We start from the raw sequence: 21028 nt of genomic DNA on the forward strand, positions 1-21028 counted from the left end.
AAAACTATTAAGCCAGCGCAGTTGGTACCTAGAAAGAAAAGGCATAAAAATACAATTCAGTCATATTGTCATATCTACCTATCCTCGGTATGGGTCAGCAAATAGAATCAGTCTTCGTCCTCAGGTCATCAACCGATCAGCAACACATCCGGCTATCAGTCAGAGAGTATGTGCCCAATGACATAATCTCGAATCTCTTCTGCTCAATATCGCAGTAAATCTGAAGAAGGTCTGAAGTATTTTCCTCTGTCACGTTGTTATATCAAATTCACCTAAACTATCCCCTAGTTCCCAATTGGTCAATTAATTGGACGTTATTACTCTGTCCAATGGTTTTCATATACCAAATCTATGAATTCTAATTTTTCGCCTTTCACACAACGTTGATTGGTCTACCATACGATGTTCTCATCATCCGGCTCGTCGGGTATCGAATTTGTTGCATCTTTGTCTCCAGTCAGTGTCTTCATTGTTCGCATCCTGGGAAAGAACCTCTTGCACATATTACACACATTTTAATACATTACTAGAGACCTCATTATCACCTGTCTGTCAGTTCCCATAGTAATCTTCGGTTAAGCATTTTATTAGACAACGAACATTTCACAGTTAGTTCACTCTGTCAGCATTTTCTATTAAACGCTAAGAAATACAGCTTCTGCATGAGGCCTAGCAAAACTAGGCCAAGACACTTGCTAAGTTAAGGCCTATGATTAATAAGCTAAAACATAATTCATAACCCTTAATATGACATATTACTACATTAATCTAATACATTTTAAATATTTCGTAAGTATTAATCATCAATTAGTACATTTTGTAAACACTGGTGTTCATTCATCGAGGTCACATTTTCAAATGTGCACATTCTTTTTCTCTGTGTTACTCATTTTCTACAGAATTCGTTATTCAAAACACATAGACACTCAATAATTTCTAATTAAGACATCTGCTTCAGCAATCAGCAAAGAATCAGGCTCTCATTTAGAGAGTATGAGCCCAATGGCAGAATCTCGAGTCTCTTCTTCTCTCAATATCACAGTAATTCCCTAAGATCTGAATAGTTCTCCTCTGTCACATTGTTATATCAAAGTCACCTAAACTATCCCCTAATTCCCTATTGGTCAAATAATCGTAAGTTTATACACTACCCATTAATATTTGTATACTAAATCTATGAATTCTAATATTTCTCTTTTCACACAAAGTTGATTGGTCCGCTTACAATGTCCTTATCATCTGGCTCGTCAGGTAACAAATTTGTTGCATCTTCATCTCCAGTCAGTGTCTTCATTGTTCGCGTTCTGGTAAAGTACATCTCACACACATTACACATCGCTTGTTACAATTTTAAGGACACGGTCTCTTGTTAGTTGGTTCTCATGGAAAGCTTCTGCTAAGCACTTTTAACAGGACAATGAACATTTCACAGTTTAATTAACTTTGTCAGCATTTTGTTATCTGCTAAGAAATACAGCTTCTGTATGAGGCCTGGCAAAACTAGGCTAAGACACTCACTAAGTTAAGGTCTACAATTAATAGCTATAACATACTTCATAACCCTTAATATGACATATTACTACATTCATCTAATACATTTTCATCATTTCATAAGTATTTATCATTAGTTAGTACATTTCGTGAACACTGGTGGCCATTCTTCGAGGTCACATTCCCAAACGTGTGCATTTATTTCTCTACGTTATTCATTTTCTACATAATTCATTATTCAAAATACATAAGCATTCATTGGTAATTTCTCATTAAGACACCTGCTTCAGCAATCCCTCCACTGATGACTAACGGGCTCATTATCAACACGGCGGGATGCCCCTCTGTGTTCATGCTGGTGGTCTAAGCATAGACCGCCAGCCCCTAGAAGACCCCGCCGGCCCTATAATGTACACTCCACTGGGCCGGCCGGCGGAAACAGTGTTTCCGCCCACCGGCCCAGCGGAATACTGGGCCAGGACATTGCCGACGGCTCCACGTGGAGCCATCATCAATGCTGCAGTGCGGTGGGTGCAGCAGCACCCGTCGCACATATCACTGCCTGTAAATTGGGCAGTGACCTGCATGACGGGGCTGTGCCCGGGGGCCCCAGAGCACCCCTTCCGCCAGTCTTTCCCTGGCAGGGGAAACCGCCAGGGAAAGGCTGGAGGAACAAACGCTGCCCTCCGGATAGAGAAATCTGCCATCGTCAGGCTGCCTGTCGGCGGAAGCCTGGAGGTGGAAGAGGGCCTCCTGTGGCGGTCTTCCCTTGTTCATTATATGGCGGTGCAGACCTTTAAGGAAAACGGGCTGCATTACAAAAACAAAAAATACTGTTTTATTTAAAAGCAGTCACAGACATGGTGGTCTGCTGTCTCCAGCAGGCCACCATCCCTGTGAGTGCCGCGAGTCTCAAGGGGGTCGCAAATTGAGACCCAACTCATTAATATTAATGAGGTGGGCCTTTGCGACCCCCTTGCGAGTCACAGATGGTGTCAGGGACACCATCCTACATTCCAATTTGCGACTCGCAAATTGCGACTCGCTCTGACTCGCAATTTGCAAGTCGCAAATTGGAATATACCTACATCTGGCCCTAAGTCTCTTATCTCTTTACTATTGTTAGGAATGTATGAGCAGCAATGCCTAGAGTTAATTATTTTACATCCTTCGCTAAAAGAATGTCTAAAGCAAGACGATTTTGAAGAGTCATAGCTCTATCCGCAGGCAAATCAGTATCTATCAGGAGTCTAGCCCCTGAAAAACTTGTCAGCATGTTATCCACAATAGTAGACAACTTTCGAATCTTGACTGAATTTAGGATGACTCCCACTGAAGGAATCACTGCACCAAATATATCTCTCACTATCGCAGAAAAGGACTCCCTCCTCTGTCTCTTATGATGTAATTCAGCCATTTTCTGAAACTTTTTCAAATCCTCCATCTGGTAAATCTTTGGGAAAACTATCCCCAAATAACATGTCCCATACCATCCTCTTGGAAGACGGTAATAAGCATTAAGTCCACAAATATAATATATCCCTGGAATTGCAGGGTCCTGCCCATTCAATATAAATGTCCATTTACTCTGGAACAAAAACAAATGCCTGCATTCACTCGTACCTACAAATAAAGTGCCAGTGTGCGACTTTGGCCTATATATACACAAAGCTTCCCTATGTGTAATGCATCTAAAGCTAATTTCCCTTGCGTAATCATTCTTGTAAGTCCTTTTCTCTAAACCTTTTTCTAATTTCTCCTTCAGCGCCTTTCTTCTATCATCAGTATGATCTAAGAAGCTCTTCTCTAAATGTGTAAGCAAGCATGTGAAATTATTCTTGTGCGCATAAGCTGTACCAAACGGCAAAGTAGGTTCAAAGAATCCTCTAATACTATGTCATTATCCTTAGCTACTCTACTCAGATACCTAATGATAGGAACAAAAGAAAACACGAGGTCATGATTAGAATAGAAATACTGAATATACTCCAGGTTATAGAACTTTGTTAGTAACAGACTACAACTCATCCCATATGTTAGTGGAAGACTATGATAGGTGACTCCTTTCTCAATTGACACACACAACACAATTGTTTGCATTCATTGTCTCAACATACTCACTCAATAAGCAATATAAAACGTTAGAAGAAAGTTCTCCCTGTGCATTAGTATAATCATGCAAATACTTCTCATCTAGTTTAAACCTCTCTGAAGCCGTTAGTGTAGTAGTCTCAAAAACAGAAGTATGGTTGGCTCCTTTCGCATCAAGAACAGTCATTCCCACAATCAATACTATAAACAAAATCCCACACAAAATTGCCAAACCAATGCTCATATATTTATAGCGCCTAGCATCTCTGATCTGCTTATCAAAATCAACCATAATCTGTAAAGAATCAGAAAGCAGAAGTAACTTAGAAAACTTGCAGCAAAAATCAAAACTCAAAAATAATTAACTATCCTTTCAGCAGTTCAGTTTCACTTCCAGGAACCCTTCTTCCTTGTCGAAAATCGGTTAGCAACTTGTCAAAATCAGGTTTCAAAAGTCAAATCAGGTTATCAATGTCTTTTCCAGTTACTTTCAATAGTCTCTTTCTCAAAAATATTTCTCAGATTGTTTCAACAGTTCAGTTCATTAATCTTCTTCACGTTGCCTCAGAACATTGACTTGGAACCTTCAAAAAGACATGAACTCTTTTTGCCATTCGTTTGTAGTTGCATATGCCCATTCAGGACCTGCGTATCTCTGACTTGCTATTCTCTTCCTCTTCAACTTTTGATCACCAGTCAGCTCTCCTTCACTTAGTTCTTCTTTTCGCATAGTATCTACTTCTTCCTCTATCGTCGGTTCGACAACCACCTCTTTCCTTTTCTCCACTTGCGATTTCTGCCACTTATCTCCTTTCAGTGAACCTTCTGTCAATATCCTCTTCAAGATTGAACTCGAACCCCTTTCCTTCTCTGTGGTGTTTTCTCTTGATGGACCTGCAACCGGTTCAGGAGGAGTCGGATCACCTTGACTTTGATCCAGCTCAACTCCTTCCCCTTCTGGGTCTGGCAATTGTTATGTTTGTCTCTCAGAATCATCTGCTTCTGGGTGAGCCCCCTCTGCATTAGGCTCCCCTGCTGTTTCAGTTGAGATAGGTTCTCCAGCACCCTCATGGAGGTTTCCACCCTTGTCTCTCACAGAAGTGATGGAACCATCTTCAAAAAGCTCAGGTTCAGCCTCAGTTCCTCCTTGCTCCTTTTCCGGTGCTGTAATTTGTTCCACAGTTGTTGGCACTCTCAACAACGCTTCTTCATGATCTAGTGGACATGCCACTTTCTTCGTGTGACTTGCGTGAATCTAGTTCGGGATCTCAGCACACTTCACAGCTGTCGTAGTCGTTAGGATCACCTGCTACGTCCCTTCCAACGAGGCTCCAAACACATCTTTCGCACATGCTTTCGGATAACAACCCAGTCTCCGGCTCTTAGGTCTTGCCCTGGATCGTGGATTGGTGGCAGTGTGGTGGCCTCCACCTGCTGAGAGAAAGAGCGGACTACATCAGCCTGACCCTTGCAGTAATCCAACACCATATCACCTGTAATGTTGACAAGTGCATGTGCTGGTACTGCTGGCAACCTCATTGTTCTGCCCATGAGGATCTCATGGGGTAACAATCCTGTCTTCCTGTCAGGTGTATTCCTCATTGACATCAACACCAAAGGCAAAGCATCGGGCCATTTCAAATTCGTAGCTGCACACATCTTCGCAGTTCTTGACTTCAAAGTACCATTCATCTGCTCCACTAGTCCTGATGCTTCAGGGCAGTAACTACAATGCTACTTTTGCTCGATGTTCAATGCTGCACACAGTAGTTTAATCACCTCATTATTGAAGTGACTTCCCTTATCTGATTCTAAAGAGATCGGAAATCTGCAGCGCGGTATCAATTCTCTAAGCAGCAACTTCGCTACAGTGAGACTATCATTTCTTTGTGTAGGGTATGCTTCAATCCAATGACTAAAGATGCACACAATCACCAACACATATCTCAAACCTCCACATGCAGGCATTTCAATGAAATCCAATTGCATACAGCTGAATGGACCTCGTGATCTTCCAATGTGGCTTAAGTTAACCATGGTCTCTTTCCCCACATTTAATTGCTGACAAATGACACAACAATGGCATTCTGCTTCAGCGGCTTGTCTAAACTTGGCGTTAAACCAGTCAATTTTGAACAAACGAACCATGGTATCCCTACCATTGTGTGCTTAACCATGATAGTACCTCACCATCTGAGACAACAGACTATTTGGCAAAACCATCTGACCCTCCTCAGATACCCACAACTCATCCTGTCTTTGAACACATTTCATTTTGCTCCATGACTGTTTCTCTTCTTTGTCGACATTACTCTGCAGAGTTTTTAACTCCTCTAATGTGATCACTTTTAATGCAAAGCTAGTACATGTAGTGTCTTCTTCAGGTAACAATTCCCACTTGTCTTTGAATGATATACAGTTCAGTGCGCAAAACCATGCGACTTGTTCCGCATATCCATTCACAAGTGACACGTAGTCCTGCGACTTTAGATGTGCACTGCATTTCACCACAGCAATTCCTTCAGGGAGTTGAATCGTATACAACAACTCCTTTAGTCTCTCACCATTTCTTACTGTGATCCAGTAGAGGTCAGAAAACCTCTCTGCGACCACAATTGACCAAAATCATGAACTATTCCAAATCCGTATTTGCTATCTGTATAGATAGTGACTCTCAATCAAGCAGAAACATGGCAAGCACTAGTAAAAGCAACCAATTCTGCTACTTGAGCAGAATGCACTCCTCGAAGCCAGGAAGCTTCTAAGGTACCGGTAATTGTGCATACTGCATATCCCGTTCTTAGTGTCCCTGTGCTGTCTCTCAGACAAGAACCATCAGTGAAAACAATTTGGTCATTTTCTTCCAATCAGGTATCTCTAATATTGAGCCTCGGTTTTGTGCACAACTCAGTTACTTCGAGACAATCATGTTCCAAGTCTTCCGTTTCTCAATTTCAGTAGTATCACTTGGAAGTAAAGTTGCCGGGTTCAGCACTGTACATCTTTTCCATGTCACATTTGGTGCACCCAAAATGCTCGTCTCCTACCTAGTCAACCTAGCACCAGTCAAGTATTGGATTTTCGTCCTTGTCAGTAAAATCTCAAGTGAGTGAGGGACCATTACAGTCAGGGGATATCCCATCACTACTCCTTCATACTGTGAAAGACTGACCAACTGCGGCAACTGCACGCAAACAACCTGGTAAGGCTGCTGCAACTGGGTCCAAGGTAGCTGAAAAATATGCTACTGGGTGATGAGCACCTCCATGAACCTGCGTCAAGACAGACAATGATCATGCACCACGCTCATGACAAAATAATGTGAAAGGTTTCGTGTAGTCAGGCATGCCCAACGCTGGAGCTCTGCACAAGCTCTCTCTCAATTCAGTGAATGCTTTCATGTCATCCTGGTCTAACACTATGGGATCTGTGACATCCTTATGAGTCTGCTTCTGCAATGGTTTTGAAATTTCTGAAAAATTCGGAATCCATTGGCGACAATAGCCCACCATTCCCAGGAACATCCTGACATCTCTCTGTGAAGTCGGGGGATTTTTCTGCAGTATCATTGTAATTCTTTCTCTGGATATTTTCCTCGACCCTTTCTCAATCTGGTGACTCAAATACTTCACTACCTTCTGACGGTACTACAATTTCAATGGAGACACTTTATGATAATTTTTTCCCAAATGATTCAACAGGGCAATCGAGTCATACTTACACTCGTCCCTTGTCTTAGATGCAATCAATAAGTCATCAATATACTGAACCAAAGTCGATTGAAAAGGCAATTCTAACGACTCCAAAATCTTTTTCAAAATCTGGTTGAACAAGGAAGGTAACTCTGGGTACCCTTGAGGAAGTCTACACCAGCAGTAGACTTGATCTAAGAGTTTGAAACTAAAGAGAAATTGACTATCCTCTTGAAGAGGCACAGACAAAGAATGCTTGTGACAAATCGACCACTGTGAACCATTCTGAGTCACATGGAATCTGGAACATTATTACAGCTGAATTGGGCACTATGGGACAGCATTCAACCAGAATGCCATTTATTTTTCTCAAATCCTGAACAATTCAAACCTTCCCACATGGTTTCTTCAAACCCATTATCGGTGAATTACATGGGCTGCTCAACACCTCCTTCAAAACTTCCTGCTTCACAAAATCTGCAATTATCTGAGCCACTTTCATCAGGACATCATGTGGCATATTGTACTGTGGAAGCTGTGGAAAAACTACATTTGGCTTCAAGGTAACCTTATTCGGCTCCACTCCCTTGATCATACCTTCTTCTTTCTCTGTTAAATCCCACACGTTCTCTTGCACTGTTCCCTGCAGATGGAAATGAAGCTCTCTTACTGTGAACATCGGGAAAAACTCAATCAAGAGGTACTCCTCATTTGTAGTTTCACACTCAGTGTATGGGGTTGGATCTTTCTCATTATCACTATGTGTCTGGGTCTCAATTCCATCATATGAGCAAGTACTCAAACACTTTGTCCTACACAAGTCCCTTCCCAGTAGGGATACCGGACTCGAATCGCAGGCTACAAACCTATGCAGTCCTTGAAAATTCCCAATCTCAATTTGCACTGGATCTGTAATCGGGTTCGTCAAATACTGATCTGCCACCCCCACGACCTGAACTGTCCGACCTGAAAGGGGCAAATTCAGAACTTCTGCACTTCTCACAGTAGAGCGTGTAGCTCCTGTGTCCACTAAAAATGAGACTCTGTGACCCATCACCTTTCCTCTCACATAGGGTCCCTTCTGATCTACTTCTTAAGAAGTCTCAAACACACATGGCACCTCATCCGAACTATCACTCATCCATTCACCATTTATTTCATTCTCTCTGTGTAATGGGAATTGGTGCACAGCATTACTACTTCTGTCTTGTCGCTGACCTGTGACCTGTTGAGAAAGCATCATCTGTTGCTGCTCCATCGGGGCTTGAGGTATCTGCATTTCCTGTCTAGGTACCATGGGAACTTGCTTCTACATTGGTTGCAATTGTGACACGTGCACAGGGCAATTGCACCTGCTGCATGGGTTGGAAATTCTGCATTTGATTTACATTGTTCTGAAAATTTGGATTAGGACCCCTTAATCTCAGTCTTCTCACATTCTGAAATGTATTGATGTTGTTACTTTGCTGAACAACACCCTCCTGCACCGCCATTGGACACTCCCACGTCCAGTGTCCCACGACTCTGCAAATGTGACACGGCAACAGCTTCTTCATTCCCTGCACATCATTCTGAACCACTACAGTATTCAAATCTAGACCATTATTCATATTGCCAACACAACCTCTAATCTGAGGCTGAAACATGACATTTCCCTGCTGCTGTGGCATCTGTTGCACAAACGTTCCTTGCACTCCTGTTTGAGCTGCCTTAATCTGCATCACCATCGCTTTCTCTTTCAACTTTTTCTGCTTCAACTTAATCTCATGACTACAGTATTTTGCATACTGAAACATCTCATCAATCAGCTTTGCTTGACAGCAAATCAAATGACTCTGAATCATCTGACCTATTTCAGGCCTCAATCCTTCCACAAATCGAAACACAAAATGCAGCATATTCTTCGGCTCAAACGCTTCTTTGCCACTGTACTGCTTGAACGCCTTCAGCAATCTCTCATAGTACGCATGTATCGACTCCTTTACTTCCTGCACTGTCCTGTCAATTCTCTGCCAATCAATATTTTTAGCCGAAATCCTCATCTTCAGGAATTCTATCACTTTATAGTAATATTTCATTACCTCAGGAGATGGTGCACCTTTACTCTTATCTCTCTCCGGCTCACTTGTTGGCCAATCTACGCTCTCTTGCACTCAATCCATAAATCAACTGGAACCACTATCTCCAGTAAGGTTTTCAAATCTTCCCACAAACATTTCGCAAGCCTCACAAACCTGTCTGTCTGCTGATTCCAGGCTACTGACTTTTCCCTCGGTTTTGGGTAATCATTCGTAAATGATAGAATATCACTCCTACTCTAAGAGACATGGACAAAATTTCCCCCTGGGATTTCTCTCATTGGTAAACTTTTTACCAGATCCTTATCCTGTTGAACATTTTCAGTCACTTCTAGTGAATCTCTTTTCTTTTTATCTCTCTTCTTTACCCATCTGGGTTCCCGCTTCTCTAATGCTCCCCAAACCTGAGCACTCTGCAATAGTTCTTTAAGATGTGCCTTCATTCAGGCTGACCTCATGTGTTCAAAATCCTTTCCCTCAAAATCTAATCTGTAACTTCTCTTCAAATGCTTTGTTTTCTCAATTTCTATGCCATGTTTTTCTGCAAAATCTGCCAATCTCTGGTGTACATTGCCCACCTCTCTAGTGATCCTCGGGCATCAGTATCTTAACTCTGCCTTTGTTTAAGACTCTAATCTATTCACCCCCATTGTTCCCTTGACTAGTTCACCTGCTTCCATGCTCAATCTGACACAATTGATCTGCTCCTCACCTTTGGAAGCATTCCGTGGGGTATTCAGCTTGTCCAACCATTCAGTCAACTGCTGAGCTGTCAATCCTTGTAACGAAATGTTAATCGCATTCACCGGTGGCACCTGTTGTACCACTGCATTTGATGTCTGCGGTGTCAATAACTTCAAGCTCTGACCTGCACTAGGTCCATTCACAGTATCTAGAAGTGCAACAAGTGGACTGAAATCTAACAGCGACCTTGATCCATCAAACGTCTGGCCCATGGAAGAGAGTACCTGAACTTGCTCATTTGGTCCCCTCCTCACTAAACTCTGAGACATTAATTCCTGTTCACTCATGCTTGGTTTCTTCTGTGCAAATACTGGTACCGCCGGACCAACAGTAATTGGCAGCGATATCGCATCTGGGGCTGCTCTAGCACCTGCACACTGTGGAAAAGTAACTCCCATGTTCTGATTCATAACTGGTGTCAAGTCTGACTGTGTCCCTGTCATTAGCATAAGCCTCTGCATCCCCTGCGGCTGCACTTGGGGGAACAAAATCGGAGTTGGCTCGGTCTGAACCAGCAGTGGTCTTGGAACCACTTGCTCCATAGGCAGAACTAAATTTGAAGTCATTTCCAACATAGGCACATCAGGATAAATTCTCTGAATAGGTGGTGGATGCATCTGTGCCTGAACTACTGGAGTAGTCAACAAATTAGGTCCTTCCCCCACACCCTGTGTCTGGCTTGTATTAACCTGTACTGGACTCACTGTCCCCATTGCCTGTGCCGGGGCTGTTGGATCAGTACTAGTACCTGGACCATCCTCATGCACCGCATTCGTTGGTGGTCGGTCTCTCAGTATCTGCGTAACAAGATCCTCAACATCTGATTCCTCCTCATCTATGGAAGACTTTCTTGCTTCCTTACTCTTGGATGGACTCTTCTTAGTTTTTCTAGTCGCCTTCCTTCCACCTCATCCTCCTGCGTAATTGCTGGAAACAATTCAACATCCTGCAATGTCACTGATCTCCACTTCTTTTGTTCCCTATCCCATCTCGCCTCTGCTAAAGACTTCTCTACTTTTCTCACTCTCCTCTCAAGTTTCATTTGCCGTTGCTGCCTAGCTACCAGCTCCCAAACTGCTAATGCCTCAAACTGTGCTGGTATCGGTAGAGGCTTCAATTCACATACCGCCATCCGCAATTGCTCCAAAATTCTCAAATTGAACGTCCCATTCTCAGGAAATGCTAAGCTTCCATTTTTCTCTATCAACTTGCACCACTGCTTTAACCAAAGACATGGCGCAACAACTCGCTCCTCCATTACAATGTAAGCTGGTGTACCCTCAGGCGGTGTAGGCTCCCCTACATTTGCTCTAACATACGCATCTCCTTTTAGGGCACTCTTCAATGCCTTGAAAAACTTCACCTTTTTAACTTTTTGTTTATTGAAAATCAAATCAGGGATGACTTTTACTCCCAAGATTCCTTTGACCCACGTTCTCAACCAATTGCCTCTCACGGATGGCTGCCAATGCATGCGTGACCCTTCTTACTAATCAACCTATCCCAGCGCGGCTCCAATGAAGTCACACTCACATGTACTGCGGCTGACAAAGTCTTGGGGCTCGTCCTTCTAAACTCCAATCCACTCAAAACTAATACAAATTATTGCGAGCACTAATCAAAAACCAATAACCAAAAACAAACCTGCTGGTTTGCTACAGGAAGGTAACACAATCGCTTCAGAAACCTTACGGATTTTCACTGATGTCCCTTTCGCTCATGCAGCTATTCCTCTTTCTCGGTCTCCCAGATTTGCAAGCAAAATTCGACCTGCAAATTTTACTCTCAACTGATCAATGGGTCTGTCCTGGTGCACACAGGACTCACCAAATCTCAGTCGAAATTTTCTCCCACCCACTTTAACTCACACACTGACTCGTTGACCACGCCTGATCAACCTACTAAACCAGACACATTACAACATATAACCAAGTGTCTCATACACTTTTCAATATACTCCGGAGTCTTAGAACACGCAGGGTCCGTACATCAACAACCACATGGACAATTTTTGAGCACAAAGCGCCACACATATGTGAAGTTCGACAATTTCCCTACTCTCATACTGTGGAGTACGCACACCCCTCCTAAAACTTCATCTGGAGTACGCAAACTCCCTAAATCCTCTCATACGGCACAATTCACCTGCAATTTGCATAAGCTGTGCAAGCACACTCTATCCCTCTCACTCTATCACTAGAATGCCAGGAACATACCCAACACTAGTAGCAGGATCCAGGATCTGGGAAAGTCATTTCTGGGCTTAGGGGAATATCATTTTCTCTACAAATGTCATTTTTGAAAAACAAAATCCAAATATCAAAAATACCGAATTCTCAATGACTGTCAACACCTGTCATTTAAAGAGACAAACCATCAATCCTCTACCACAACTGTTCACACCTGTCACTCCGTCCTGGACACCTATGGCAAGCTCTCAAAGAGACTAACCTTCAGTTTACTAACATAACTGTTAATCACTCTATACCAGACGCTTATGGAAAGCTCCTAAAGAGACAAACCATCAGTCCGCTACCATAACTGTTAATAAGTACACTTACAAGGAGAAGCCTATAGGTCGATGAACCTTTTGACTCATTTAAGATGTTCTTATCATAGCTCCCGTATGAAAACGATAATCAATACACAATAATAATTCATCAAATCAATAATCAATAGAGTCAGTAATTGTCACCCACCATGACTTTTCAGCCATGAACAACCACACCTTTAGTAAAAGTTTAGTAATTTATTTCCCTTATATTAACAATACAAAGGTCATGTAGATTATCTCGAAATCAAGTCAGAACACACAAAAAGACGCAAGAAACACAACCTAATCAAAGTTTGAGTCACAATACATTCTAAAGCATTAGTGCAAATTATTAGCACAGTTAGCTTCAATAAGGCTTCATAGTCCATAAGGTTCAACAAAGTAATCCGCCAACCATTTCTCTCTGTTATTTGTCAGTTATCATGTAAATACCCTCAACTAATCCAGATTAGCATCAGCATGTGGGGCTTCATGCAAAACATTTTAGAACATGAATTTAGGAAAACATCTACCTAAGGAAAAACTATTAAGCCAGTGCAGTTTGTACCTAGAAAGAAAAGGCAGAAAAATACAATTCAGTCATATTGTCATATCTACCTATCCTCGGTATGGGTCAGCAAACAGAATCAGTCTTTGTCCTCAGGTCATCAATCGATCAGCAACACATCCGGCTCTCAGTCAGAGAGTATGAGCCCAATGACATAATCTTGAATCTCTTCTGCTCAATATCGCAGTAAATCTGAATAAGGTCTGAAGTATTTCCCTTTGTCACATTGTTATATCAAATTCACCTAAACTATCCCCTAGTTCCCAATTGGTCAATTAATCGTACATTATTACTCTGTCCAGTGGTTTTCATACACCAAATCTATGAATTCTAATATTTTGCCTTTCACACAACGTTGATTGGTCTGCCATACGATGTTCTCATCATCCAGCTCGTCACGTATCAAATTTGCTGCATCTTCGTCTCCAGTCAGTGTCTTCATTGTTCGCGTCCTGGGAAAGAACCTCTTGCACATATTACACACAGTTTAATACATTACTAGAGACCTCATCTCCTGTCTGTCGGTTCCCATAGTAAGCTTTGGTTAAGCATTTTATTAGACAATGAACATTTCACAATTAGTTCACTCTGTCAGCATTTTCTACTAAATGCTAAGAAATACAGCTTCTGCATGAGGCCTGGCAAAACTAGGCCATGATACTCGCTAAGTTAAAGCCTATGAATAATAAGCTAAAACATAATTCATAACCCTTAATATGACATATTACTACATTAATCTAATACATTTTTAATATTTCATAAGTATTAATCATCAATTAGTACATTTTGTGAACACTGGTGGTCATTCTTCGGGGTCACATTTTCAAACGTGCACATTCTTTTTCTCTATGATATTCATTTTCTACAGACTTCGTTATTCAAAACACATTTACACTTATTAATAATTTCTAATTAAGACATCTGCTTCAGCAATCAGCAAAGCATCAGGCTCTCATTCAGAGAGTATGAGCCCAATGACAGAATCTCGAGTCTCTTCTTCTCTCAATATTGCAGTAATTCCCTAAAATCTGAATATTTCTCATCTGTTACGTTGTTATATCAAAGTCACCTAAACTATCCCCTAATTCCATATTGGTCAAATAATCGTATGTTCATACACTACCCAATAATATTTGTATACCAAATCTATGAATTATAATATTTCTTTCTTCACACGAAGTTGATTGGTCCGCTTACAATGTCCTCATCATACGGCTCGTCAGGTAACAAATTTGTTGCATCTTCATCTCCAGTCAGTGCCTTCATGGTTCGTGTCATGGGAAAGTACATCTCACACACATTCCACATTGCTTGTTACAATTTTAAGGACATGGGTGGTCATTCCAAGTAACCGCCACTTGGCCGCTCCGCGGTCAAAAGACCGCAGGGGCCATTCAGACTTTCCCGCTGGGCCGGCGGGCGCCCGCCAAGGGAGCGCCCGCCGGCCCAGCGGGAAAGGCCCTGCAACAAAGAAGCCGGCTCCGAATGGAGCCGGCGGTGTTGCAGGGGTGCGACGGGTGCAGTTGCACCCGTCGCGATTTTCACTGTCTGCTATGCAGACAGTGAAAATCATGCTGGGGCCCTGTTAGGGGGCCCCACGACACCCGTTCCCGCCATCCTGTTCCTGGCGGTAAAAACCGCCAGAAACAGGCTGGCGGGAAGGGGGTCGGAATCCCCATGGCGGCGCTGCTTGCAGCGCCGCCATGGAGGATTCTCCCAGCCGGGGGAAATCCGGCGGGAAACCGCCGGACCCGGCTGGGCGACCGCGGCTGTACCGCCGCGGTCGGAATGCCAAATGAAGCACCGCCAGCCTGTTGGCGGTGCTTCCGTCGACATCCACCCTGGCGGTCTATGACCGCCAGGGTTGGAATGAGGGCCATGGTCTCTTGTTAGTTGGTTCTCATGGAAAGCTTCTGCTAAGCACTTTTAACAGGACAATGAACATTTCACAGTTTAATTCACTCTGTCAGCATTTTGTTAACCGCTAAGAAATACACCTTCTGCATGAGGCCTGGCAAAACTAGGCCAAGACACTCGCTAAGTTAAGGCCTACAATTAATAGCTAGAACATACTTCATAACCCTTAATATGACATTTTACTACATTTATCTAATACATTTTCAATATTTCATGTGTTTATCATTAATTAGTACATTTCGTGAACACTGATGGCCATTATTTGGGGTCACATTTCCAAACGTGTGCATTATTTTTCTCTACGTTATTCATTTTCTACATAATTCATTATACAAAATACATGAGCATTCATTAGTAATTTCTGATTAAGACACCTGCACCACCACAAGTGCACATAAGTAGCATGTACGTTCAGAGTACATGCTGAAGACACTCATCTCTCCAAAACCTAGGAGAGATACATTGTTTCAAATGCCCTGACTTCTTTGGGGGAGAGGGTTAGGAAAGGCGAAACCTGCAGTATTAGTGTCCCTTGTCACCAATGGTAGTTGCGCCGGTCTGCACTCATCTTCATCTTCACGTCACTAAAGTCAATATTGTAACATAGGAATAGAGTAGAAAAATAAAAGTAATTCAGTATGTTTGTTTTAAAGCTTAAAAGCCCTACGAAGAAAAGTTATTTGATTCACGCGTCTACGTCTGCAGTGCAGTATTGACAAATGACCACCAGATGGTGGCCTTTTCATATGATTTTCTTCGTTTCTGTAGTCGTTATAGCAACTGTAAACACCGCCGTCTGTTTAATGCGGTTGCTTGCTTCTTTCGGGATTATGTATTTGTTCACACAACCGTGGATTCCTTACTGCCAATCATCACAAACGCTTCTTTACTGACGTCCGCTAGCCACCACTTTTTCTAAAGTGAGCAAACAATGAAAGATAAAATCCAGCATGTGACTGTAGCCAATCACAGTGAAGGCGCTTGTCGAACAGTGTTGTTTTCCCCGATCATTCATTCCATTTACTTTTTCTTGACTAAATATAACTTTGTAAATAGTTTAATCTCGAATGTAAAGAAATTACCTCTGATAATGGACTTAAAGTTAAAAAAAATATTCCTACATTTTTACAACTTCGTCTGTGAATAAATGTTTCTGTTACATTTTTGAATTTCTTTTTTGGTCCATTTTTACGTTAACACCCCCGTGTCTGTATTCTCCCGAGATCACCTGATGTGGATGGTTGTGAAAACAAACCCTATGAGACTCCGGTTGCTACCTCGCTGGACAACACCCTCCAGCCAGCATCACGCGGAAATACAAGGCGCTCTCGCAGGCTAAAAGCGGAACATTCATCAAAGAAAACTCAACGAGGGGATCTGGGGAAGATGCCCGTCGTTCTGCCACATATTAGAGAGGCTATCTTCCCTTCCTTTGAACCCAGCTACATCCCGGGGTAAGAGCACTTTGTCATATAAATAAGAATGCTCGGTGCCTGCGAGGTCAGGGATCAGCTCGTCCTCTATTGATATGGAATAAGAAGGTGAACCTCAGAAGGCCCGTTTTACTTGTTAGGGCACCGCAGGCACGCCTGATCACCAGACTGGCAGGAGGGCACGAGAGAGGCCCTGTTGCGCGTCTGACTCACAGAAAATGTTAGCTTGTTCAGGGAACATAGATCACGGTTTAGTAAAAAGAGGTTTACCTGACTTATTTTTTGTTAATCTATTTTTACTGAACATGAATACCTGCTACTGAGAAAGAATCGGAGTCGCTCTCTAGCCTGAAACGTTGGGGCCTACGTGTGTAGTGTCCATTTAGTCACTAACTAGCGTCTGGATGAGGCCCTAGTTGGTCATCTGCCGTCGTAATAACAGGTTACTACGTTCCTCGACTCTTTCTTTTGAGGACGTGGCAGCAAAACAGACATTACTGCATTTAGGATGTATGAAAACAACGCCACATATTTTTATACAGATGAATTTTATGGCACGAAGTATATGGCATACTATAAAATACATTGCTTTCCTGTTGCTTAAAACAATTTGGTGTACTTCCTGTTTGTGAAAGGTGCTGGCTGGAAGACAGTGGAGCTTGAAGTCTGGTGCTTTCTAGGTTTATCACTCTGTCTCCCGCTATTAACTACTTGGCACCTGCTGCATCTCTTGGTGGGGCCGACTTGACACCACTAAGATGATGTTAGTGTCTATTGTTTTATACACTATTTCTAATATTCCGTTATCCATCCATTGAAATTTTTTTAAGTAAATCAGTGCTATATTTTCTTCTTTTCCTTTTTTTTTATTTTTATTTTTTTATTCGGAAAAGAAAGGGAAATAGTTACATTCATACACCTCTTCAAACCATAACATAGAAAATCAAAGATAGATACATAATCTAATTGCAGACAAAGTTTCCGTTATGTAAGGGGGGGGAAGAATTTTAACCACAGCCACCTATTAATGAGCCAAAATCCATTCTTGAAATTGTCCCCATATATATGACTTTCCCCCTTCTCCTAGCCGATCTCCCCTTCCGTTCGTACAGAGCAATTTCAAGATGATACACGGACAGTAATTTGCCCAACCACTGTTGCCACGATGGGGGTAATGGGTCCAACCACGCAGAGGAGATGCACAATCGATAGACCGCCATAGCCAAGAAGATAAAAGCTCTGTGCCGTTCCCCCACTTCCTCTGCAACTCCCAAGATCATAATCTCAGGGGTAAGATCAACTTCATATCCCACTACTCTTTTTAACACAAGTTGGATACCGTCTTTCAATGTCGTCAATTTCCCACAAGTGGCAAACATATGGATGATATTGGCTTCAAACATCCCGCATCTTGGGCAGTTTGTCCCTTGTGGTCTACCCCATTTAGTGAGATGGGCTGGTGTATAGTATAAAGCAAACACTGTCTTGTAATGTTGTGCTTGTAGCAAGGAAGAAAGTAGCATGGTGTGTCCCAGTTTCAATGATTTATAGAAGTAAATACCCCCATCTACATCCTTACCCTCCCACTTCTTGCTGTGTTTCTCCAGATCGTTGGACTGTTCTAACATCAATGATGAATACATTAATTTAATTGTTATGGTGGATTTTTTCAATATGTCCTCCAGCAATAGATTACTTTTGAATCCCTGTGCCCCCCCTGTTTTTTTACTCAAAAAATCTGTTATCTGTAAATATTTAAAAAAATCCCTTCGCTTGAGTCCAAACTGTTCTTGAAGTTTCTCAAACGTCTTAACCCCAAAATCATCGAACAAATCTCCTAGCCTTCTTATGCCTAAAGAAGCCCATTTTGCAGCATAATTATCCTTAAATATTTCAGGCAGAGAACCCAGGTTCATGAAGAGTTAACAAACATCCATTCGCTGTTGATCCCACCAACAGTTCGTAGATGTTTGGACAGTAATCTGCTCCAGTTTTATCCATCTTCCCTCTCAAAAATGGGCGCATATACTGAAGAGCTGCTGCAAGATGATATAATTTCATATTTGGGAGGGACCACCCCCCCTTTTCCCGAGGTAGAGACATAAACTTGCCCGCTCTTCTACACTTACCATATGCCCAGATAAATCTCATTACCAATCGATCTATCTCCTCAAACCGGGAATTTATAAAACTCAATGGAATAGCATGAAAAATATACAGCAATTTGGGAAGAAGAATCATTTTAACCATATTACACCTTCCCATTATAGTCATATGAAGGTTATTCCATCTATTCATATCATATTTAGCTTTTACCAATATCGAGTCTAGATTCCGATTGACAATCTCTCCTACCCTTTGAGTAATGTCGATGCCAAGATATACTGCGTGGTCGACCCTCTGATTATCCTGTGTGCTCACATGTCTATTGGTCAGCAACTGCGTTTTTGCTTTATTTAGCAAATAGCCAGTAAACATCCCAAATTTACTCGTCACCTCTTCAATTTCTTTCAATGCCACATCTGGATTGGAAGTTATAATGGCTATATCATCTGCATATGCCAAGACTTTTGTATTCCAGCCAAACCTACAGACTGGCAATATCAAATTATTCCCTTCTAGTTGTCTAAGCAGGGGATCTATATGGATAGCAAACAGCAGTGGGGAGCATGGACACCCCTGTCTAGTACCCCGCCTCACTTGAATGCACTCAGATTGCCCTCCCATTAGCTGTATTCTCACCCCAGGGGACCTATATATAGCTTTTATTGCTAAGATAAATTTTCTCCCGAAACCATAAGTTTGCATAACCTTCCACAAATATTTCCAATTTACCCTATCAAATGCTTTCTCAGCATCTAACAGCGTGACTGCCATGGGTTCTACCGCCACCTCTGTGGCATCGAAAAGCGTGATAACCCTCTGAATGTGTTCAGTAGTATCTCTCCCTGGAACAAACCTGTGTTACCTGGGTATTACCAATTTCTTGATTACTAAAGATAATCGGGCCTCAAGAATTTTTGAATACATTTTTACATCACAGTTTATCAGCGTGATCGGCCGATATGAGCCTGGATTCTGTGGAGTCTTCCCTTTCTTCAAAAAGACCACCATATTGGCCATACCCCAAGACGCCAGGAGTTTACTACCATTTTGCACCTGAGTGAATAATTCCATCATCAACGGGAGCAAAAGTGTTTTGAAGCTTTTATAGAATTCTAGGGGAATTGTATCAGAACCGGAGGCTTTCCCCGTGGAGAGATCACTCATTGCCATTTCTACCTCTGAACTATCAATACGTCCCTCCAAGTTCAAATAATCTTCGTCTGACAATTTACTAGTCCTAATAGAGCTAAGAAATTCCAACATCTCTACCTCTGAGTGCGAAGATGTAGTGTTGTATAGCTCCATGTAATACCTCTGAAGCACTTCCCTGATCCCATCCACATCTACTACTATTCGTCCTTGTTGATCCCTGATTTCTCTGATGACCCTAGCTGCTGTTCTGTGGTGTGCCCTTACAGCTAACAGATGGCCGGACCTCTCACTGTATTCGGACCCTTCAGAGCGTTTAGCCAAATATTTTTCTGCTATTCTCTTTGCAGTAGCCTCATTTATTGCTGCTTTTACAATAGCGATCTGCTCCTGAATATTGTTTATATCTTCCCCCTTTCTATAGCCATAATCAACTGCCTCTCTACAGCTCTAAGCTTCATGTATGCATCCTTCATTATAACTTGGATATTTTTCTGTTTCCTGAGGCTAAAGCTTAAGGTTTCCCCCCGCACTCCTGCCTTTAAGGTGTCCCAAACGATTTCTAGTGGGGCGGTCCCCTGATTGTTCTTCAGAAATTCGATTATCCAGCTTCTCATTTGGAGACAGTATTCAGGGTCTTTAAGAAGCCCTCTTTCGAAAGTCCACCTCCTAACCTTATTCTCGAGACCATCTAGATCCAAGTCCAATACTAGTGGGTTATGATCTGACATAAACCGCGGATATAATTCCATACTGGCAAGCGCTAGCAGCTCAGGAGATGTCAGAAAAAAATCAAGCTGAGCCAGCTTCGCAAGAGGGGCCGAAAAATAAGTATACCCAGGGTCTGGTTCACAAAACTTTACCCAAGCATCCACCAGCCCTAAATCCTTTTGCAGCCCAACCATTGCGTTATGTACCCCAGGTTTACGTCCATGATATCCCTTGGATGTAGTAGCTAATAAATCCTGCAATCTGTCCCAGGAGCCATTACTATTGAAATCCCCGCAAAGAATGTAAGGGGGGGGGGCATCCTGCTAATTCTACTACCAAACAATCCATTACGACGGGGTCATCTGTTACTGCCCCATATAAAGAGCATAGAGTAAAACAGCCTTTTCCAAAGTGACATTCTACTGTCACCCATCTACCATTCCTATCTGCCCTCTGTTTTACATATTTCAATCTTTTGCTCCAATCCAATATTGCCACCCCTTTAGTCCTAATGT

At 42.3% G+C, this 21028-nt stretch overlaps 1 protein-coding gene across 1 annotated transcript in view; it reads left to right on the forward strand.

Annotated features, from left to right (window-relative positions):
* The first annotated feature begins 14395 nt into the window (after nt 1-14395).
* Nucleotides 14396-21028, forward strand: part of LOC138253554 (ciliary microtubule inner protein 2B-like) — a 128805-nt gene continuing 122172 nt past the window's right edge. Inside the window, exons 1-2 of the mRNA XM_069205795.1 lie at nt 14396-14481; nt 16338-16568. Of these exons, the coding sequence (XP_069061896.1) occupies nt 14396-14481; nt 16338-16568 (317 nt within the window). The remainder of the gene's footprint in view (nt 14482-16337; nt 16569-21028) is intronic.

Source organism: Pleurodeles waltl, chromosome 1_2 (genome assembly GCF_031143425.1).
Source record: "Pleurodeles waltl isolate 20211129_DDA chromosome 1_2, aPleWal1.hap1.20221129, whole genome shotgun sequence".
Taxonomy (NCBI): Eukaryota; Metazoa; Chordata; class Amphibia; order Caudata; family Salamandridae; genus Pleurodeles; species Pleurodeles waltl.